Source organism: Arachis ipaensis, chromosome B3 (genome assembly GCF_059453495.1).
Source record: "Arachis ipaensis isolate K30076 ecotype BB chromosome B3, ASM5945349v1, whole genome shotgun sequence".
Classification (NCBI taxonomy): Eukaryota; Viridiplantae; Streptophyta; class Magnoliopsida; order Fabales; family Fabaceae; genus Arachis; species Arachis ipaensis.
In genome coordinates, this window is record NC_142438.1 from 139,883,262 (window position 1) to 139,890,238 (window position 6,977).

The window sequence follows — 6,977 nt, forward strand, 5'->3', positions numbered from 1 at the left end:
CAAGTTGCATTTGAACAAAAAGAAATGCCACTTTGCTAAGGAGAAAGTGGAGTATCTGGGTCACATTATTTCGGCCAAGGGAGTGGAGGCAGACCCCATGAAGGTGAGAGACATGATAGATTGGTCCCTGCCTAAGGACCTTAAGAGTTTGAGAGGGTTTCTTGGCTTAACTGGTTATTATAGAAGGTTCATCAAGAATTATGGTAGAATTGCATGGCCACTCACACAACTATTGAAGAAGAACAACTTTAAATGGGGTGAGGAAGCTCGGCGGACTTTCGAGGAACTGAAGCGACCCATGACAACTGTACCTGTCTTGGCTGTCCCTTCATTCTCAAAGCCATTTGCCTTAGAAACTAATGCTTTGGGGAGAGGCTTAAGGGCTGTACTGATGCAGGAAGGGAGATCATTTGCCTATACGAGCTTGAAATTATCAGAGAGAGCTGAAGGGAAATTAGTTTATGAACGAGAACTGATGGCAATTGTGCTAGCAATCCAGCAATGGAGGCATTATTTGTTGGGGCAGCATTTTGTAGTTTATACAGATAAAAAAAAGCCTCAAGTTCTTACTAGATCAGAGGATTGGAGGTGAAGAACACCAGAAGTGGATGGATAAGCTCTTAGGATATGATTTTGAGAAACGATATAAGGAGAGAAGTGAGAATAAAGTGGCTGATGCCCTTTTCAAAAAATTCTAGCTCTCTTCTCTATCAGTGGTGACAGTGGAGGAGTGAAAAAAATTAGAGGAGGAAGTGCAGAAGAATGAGAAGTTCCGATCCATTATTCAAAGGTTGTTACAAGAGGAGGAGATCCCTGCTAGTTATGAATTAAAAAAGGGGAGGCTGCTAAATATGGGGAGGTTAGTAATTCCAAGGAATTCTAAATGGATTCCAAGGATCTTGAAGGAGTTTCATGATTCCAAAACAGGGGACATTCGGGTTATTTTCACACCCTTAATAGGATTGCTGGAGTTGTCTTTTGGGAGGGTATGAAGCGTATGATCATAGATTATGTCAAGCAGTGCTACACGTGCCAAAGAAATAAACATTTAACATTGTCCCCTGCGGGACTACTTCAGCCACTGCTTATACCAGAGAATGTATGGTCCGATGTGACCGTGGGTTTCATTAGAGGTCTGCCAAAGGCGGGAGGGAAGGATACTATAATGGTGGTGGTGGACAGGATGACAAAGTACAGTCACTTCTTTGCCCTTTCTCACCCTTTTTCAGCCAAGGAGGTGGCTAAGATTTTTATTAATGAAGTTGTCACTCTCCATGGTTTTCTAACATCCATTGTTTCAGATAGGGACCATCTCTTCATGAGTGCTTTCTGGTCTGAAGTGTTCAAGGCAACGGGTACCTCTCTCAAGATGAGCTCGGCGTATCACTCAGAAACGGACGGACAAAGTGAGGTGGTCAATAAATGTGTAGACCTATTTGAGGTGTTTTGCAGGGACGAAACCGCAACAGTAGCACAAATGGCCTAATTGGGTTGAGTATTGGTACAATACCAATCATCATGGGTCAATTAAAATGACTCCATTCAAGGCACTTTATGGGAGAGAAGCCCCAGATTTGTTGCGGGGAGGAGGGGAAGCTATAGTGGAAGCGGTAAAGGTGTTAATGGAGGAGAGAAATCAGATATTAGATGAACTGAAGTATCAATTAGATCGAGCTCAAGGATGCATGAAATAGTATGCGGACAAGAAGAGGAAGGAAGTCGAATTTGTGGTGGGTGATAAGGTTTTCTTGAAAATTCAGTTGTATAGGTTAAAGTCTTTGGCCAAGAAAAGCAACCAGAAGCTTAGTGCTAGATATTTCAGTCCATTTGTGATTTTGGACAGGATTGAGAAAGTAGTCTATAAACTACAGCTACCGAAAAGTTCACTGGAGCATCTTATTTTTCATCTCTCATTGTTGAGAAAGAGCCTAAAATCAACCATGGCAGCCAGCCATTGCCAGCAGCTTTGAGTGATGGGTAAAAGATGCAGGTGGAGCCAGAGAGCATTAAAGTTGTGCGGGTGAATGATGCTAGACAGCTTGAAATTTTAGTACAATGAAAAGATCTGCCTGATTTTCAGGTTTCATGGAAGCTGACAAAGAAAATTCAGGAAGTATTCCCATCTTTCTATCTTGAGGACAAGGTGAATCTTCAAAGAGGGGATATTGTTACACACCCTGAATCAATAGAAGCTTCTAATTCTGACCCTAAAGCATGAAAAATTTAGCCACTATCCTTTAGGAGGAGGAATAGAATTGAGGGCAAAATGAAAAGAAGTGACCATGAGAATAATTTCGTAACTAACTACCTACATGTTATAGAGGGTGAGGATCGTGCGTAAGAAGTAGAGGTGATCTCACATGATTTGGAGAGAGAGTAGGAAGAAAATATAAGGAACAGCAGTAGAGGGATAAAAAATAGTGAAAATTGAAAATAGATTTAAAAAAAAATTAGTAAAAATTGAGAATAAACTTAGAAGGGAGACTGACTCTCTATTTCAGCCATTGTATTTCAATCATACAGTATTAAAAGAAGATCATTTTAGTCTATTTCTCTTTTCATCTATATTCTGTTTTTCTAAATTATTATTATAGATATCGGTTGTTACATTATTTATACGAGAGGTCTATTTATACACACGTATAATGCTAGCGAGGGTCCTTCTTTCTAATATTGTCTACAAAAACAAGAACAAATATGATGTCAAAAAATTGGTCTAACATTCCAATTAGTAGTCAAAATTAATGTATGAACAAGAAGCCTATACTCTGCATATATACAATAGGAAATATATTAAGTACATGAGTCCACTTTCTACACAAATAGTAGATCTCTAGATACATGTGAGTAGAAAAAGAAATTGGCCCAATCAGCATGGAAAAAGCAGAAAATAAGGCTCAACTTGAATCTTTGTACCAACAAATTTGATCCTATTTAGTTTTTCACTACACCATTCTAACTGATCTTTTCTCAATCTTTTCATGTTCACCACCCTAGAAATCAATCTCAACCCTGTTTGAGCTAGAAACTGCTCATGATCCACTTGAATTTGATCCTCATTTTTGTTCTTCTGGAACTTCCTCACTATGCAACTCCCACTTCTCACTATGTCCTTGAGCTTCTTCTCCTTCTGCAACAACAATAATATAGTTTCTCATGTGATATTCTCTCGGCTTAATTTAAATATGGAGCAATGTTAAATAGTTAGAAAAATATTGCTAGGGCATAAGGAAAAGAAACCTTTTGCAATTGAGCTCTAATGTCCACAAGAAGATCTGAAATTTCTGGATCACTAACATCATTTCCAATTCTTTTCTTGGAAACTTTAGGTATCACATTCTCGTAATCTTTGTCTGCTCGAACAAACTCCCAGAAAACCTGCATGGATTCCTTGATGATCTCCAGTAACTTTCCACTTGCAATTGCATCCTCTTCTTCACCCCACTTGGTTATTTTCTTGTCCTTCCTATTATCATCTGCGCAGGAATCAGAATTATTAGAATTAAGACTATGGCTAATAAGAATCACAAGGCAGAAAATATAGACATTGTGACTAACTATACAGAACACGACATGAAAGTTTGTTTTTGAATTCCTATTTTCAGTTTTTGGGTGGACAGTAAAATAGACAAATTTTATTCCATGAAAGTGGTACATTTTGTCTATTTCTGTCACGAGACAATTACCAAATAGAGTTTATACTTATTAGTTTTCTATGATATTGACAGGTTAAAGCTTAATCCGTTGCAAATTGGAGCTCCATTTAAAATTTGTCGCTGGCCAGTAGATTGCTGTATGTATAAGAAGAGATTCAAATCCCCGACACTTGTTTAAGCAGACTAATAAACTAACTATTAGACCAACCCAAGTTGGTTAAACAGAGTTTATACTAGTTAGTGTGTTTTGTTCACCTTTAATGGCTGGAACATGGAGAAGGTTGCGAACGACGCATCGGTTCTTGACGTAGTTCTGGATCCTAGGGCCTTGAAATGGTTCATTCTCTAGGAACCTTTCCACGAGGACTTGAAAGAGCTGAAACTCACCAGCAACTAGATTATACCTGTGAGGCCATGGAGAATCATGCTGTTGAAGCTCTTTAGCTTTGTTGTGCTGCCAACAAAGGATTTCCCAAGTGAGACAAACTTGACCAACATACACCAATTCCAAGTCTCTATGAAGTTCTTGAACAAACTTCAACATGGGGTCCGATGTTTGCTTCTCTGCTTTGCGTGGCCACAAATTATGAGATACAAGAGCCTTGCCACCTTTGACAGTAGATTTTGCCATTATAAATAGCTTTGGAGGGTCTTTTAGCTGAAGAAGACCTATAATTAACGGCAAAGTATGTAATTTTGTTAATAATGACAAAGATAAAACAAGATTAATGTTTATGGAATTAGTTTTTTTCTTTGTAGACTATGTCAAAAGCTGAAAAGTAATATGTGAAAGGTAGGACTTAGGAAATTTCTTAATTATTGAATGTTTCACGTTAACAATATAGAATCTGCAATGGTATTTTAACGTAGCAAATGTTCAAAGTAGGCCTATGAAAAGAACGGTAATGAGAGAATGGCATTGAAAACTTATGACGTAGACTTGTCATTTTCTGTGACTTTGATAGATTAAATTAAACAACATACAAGAAGCAAAAATACTATGGCCTAATAATCTGAAAAGAACACAAAATTAAAGATTATATGTGACAAACAAACAGAGATTCAGAAATTAAATAAAGATTAATTTAAAGCTATAATCTCACCTATTGCATGCATGGTTTGGTCATTCAAGACATCGAGTTTGCGCATCTTCTCTGCATAGCTCTTGTAAACCTTCTGAATTTGCAGAATGTGATCCTTGTATTCTACCTTCTTGTCTTCTATCTTCAATGGTTTTAGATCTTCAATAGCTTTTGATGGAGATTCAGTTTTTTCTTGTTTTTCCTCTTCCTCTTCCTCTTCTAAAATAGTGGCAAGTCCTCCTTGTTTTGCAATCCGCATTTCCATTTTCAGTTGTTGCAACAACTCATCGTCCTCGTCATCATCGTCGTCCTCGTCTTCATCGTCATCTTCTTCCCATTCCAAGTCATCATCTTCTTCGTCGTAGTCTTCTTCTAAATCTGGTTCATCTAAATTATCTTCTACCAAGGTTTCTTCTGAACCTTGAAGAGAATCATCAAGGAGTGAATCGGAAGTGGAAGAAGTTATCTGTTCCTGAAAATATTCTTCTTCTTCTTGTTCTCGAGCAAATGCATCAACAGAAGAAAGAGCGGAAGCAGTTGGATCGCCATAAAACTCGCGGAAACTAAAGGTCAAGACGGTTGGTTCTTGTTCGAAAACACTGATATCTCTTCTTGCCATGAATTCATACTTGCTTGTGGTTGTACTTGTAACAGAGTCACCATATTCATGAACCTTGGAAACAGAGTACTCTGTTTCACTCTCACTTATTTTCTTAACATCTCCATCAACATAAGAAACAGCTTCAGCTTCCGCAGAATCAGATCCTTCTTTTTCTCCTTCACTTTCCTCACAAACTCCACCGGTTTCAGGATCTTTCTCCTTCAAGGCATAGCACTGTTCATCTGTTTCTGCGCTTTTTTTGTCGCTATGAACATCAGACACAAAAGTAGTAGCTTCCACGGAAACAGAGCACTCTGTTTCGTCTTCTCTTTCTTCGCCACTCGGAAACATCAAATTAACAAGCTTTTCTGCAAACTCATCAATCTCATAATCTTCAGATTCATTCTTCTTAGTTTCACCAGCATGCTCTATTTTCCTTTCTTCAATCTCAAACCTGAGAGAAAATAAAAAATTCCTCTTTCTTATTTATTTTCAAATAAAAAAGGAGCTAAGCTAGATACCAAGAACGCTGCTAATAAAATTGATGAAACCTGAATATGTATCTGAGCATGAAGACCAAGGAAGAAAGCACATGGTTGCAGAAAAAATCCCAGAGAGAAGCCAAAGCCCAAATCATATTTCCATGCACAATTGAGGTTGAATCAATGCATTTTTTGAGCATAGCAAAGTTCTTGGCACCCATCAACCACTCTTGAAGAGTTTCCCTTGGTTTTAACATTTTTCGTAAACTTGAAACCAAGTTAACGAGACACCAGTATTTTGAAAAAGATTGAAGTAGTAGAAAAGATTCATGATGAGCTAGCAAGTGAACTCTCTCTCCCTCCACCAGTTTAGAACAAAATCAATCAAATGGCAGAATAATATCTAAGAGGGCATAGCATAATAGGGTGAGTTGTGCAGTGCCGTATAGTTTGTTTCAAGGAAAGAAAGCAACGTATGATGAAGTTAATTTAATTTGATTTGGTCAATTCGGTTTCTCGGTACGAACGGTTGATAGTTTGTATAAGAGTGTTAATTAATGATGGTACTTTGGTATTCTATGTGGTTGACACGTGTCATGGCCATGGGGTATGTTAAGTACGGTTTTTGCCGGATTTTTGTGCCTTGGTAATATCTTTTTTTTTTATTTTATGTTTTCTTCGTTTGGACTTAGTCGGTGCCCTTTGGATTCCTTGGGTCAAAATGTTTTTCTTCTTTATTTGGTTGAAAATTGAAACGGTCAGGTGTTAGTTCTAGAATCAAATTCCGAAACTTTCCCCCACTCAAATTATTTATTTAGATAGGAATTTCATTTTATTTTTGGCTGTGTGCATCAAAACCGATTTGCAACTAGATATTTCTCTCTTTAAAATGATAAACACATCAAATCTGAAATCTTTCCACCTGCAACAAGAAATCATTGCATGATGAATTAAAGTAGATAACAAAAAAAATAATGTTATTCAATGGCATATGCTCACACACTTTTTGTCTGGTTTAATTTCATTAAAAGGAAAATAGTCCTGAAATATTTGTTGACCTTGTTACCAAACACTTTAGACTTTATAGACCAAATATAAATGCAATGCAAAAGTAGGAACTATTTTATCACAATTTTCTCTCAGTGATCCAATCAAC

General features: G+C 37.5%; 1 protein-coding gene across 1 annotated transcript; it reads right to left on the reverse strand.

Moving 5' to 3' along the window:
* Nucleotides 1-2,701: 2,701 nt before the first annotated feature.
* Nucleotides 2,702-6,348, reverse strand: LOC107631873 (zinc finger FYVE domain protein, putative (DUF1666)). Its single transcript, XM_016335444.3, has 5 exons — nt 5,891-6,348; nt 4,760-5,793; nt 3,912-4,325; nt 3,241-3,476; nt 2,702-3,130 (listed from the first exon to the last, which is right to left on the reverse strand). The coding sequence occupies exons 1-5, from the start codon at nt 6,076-6,078 to the stop codon at nt 2,870-2,872; spliced, it is 2,133 nt and encodes a 710-aa protein (XP_016190930.1). The 5' UTR covers nt 6,079-6,348; the 3' UTR covers nt 2,702-2,869.
* Between the last annotated feature and the right edge of the window lie 629 nt (nt 6,349-6,977).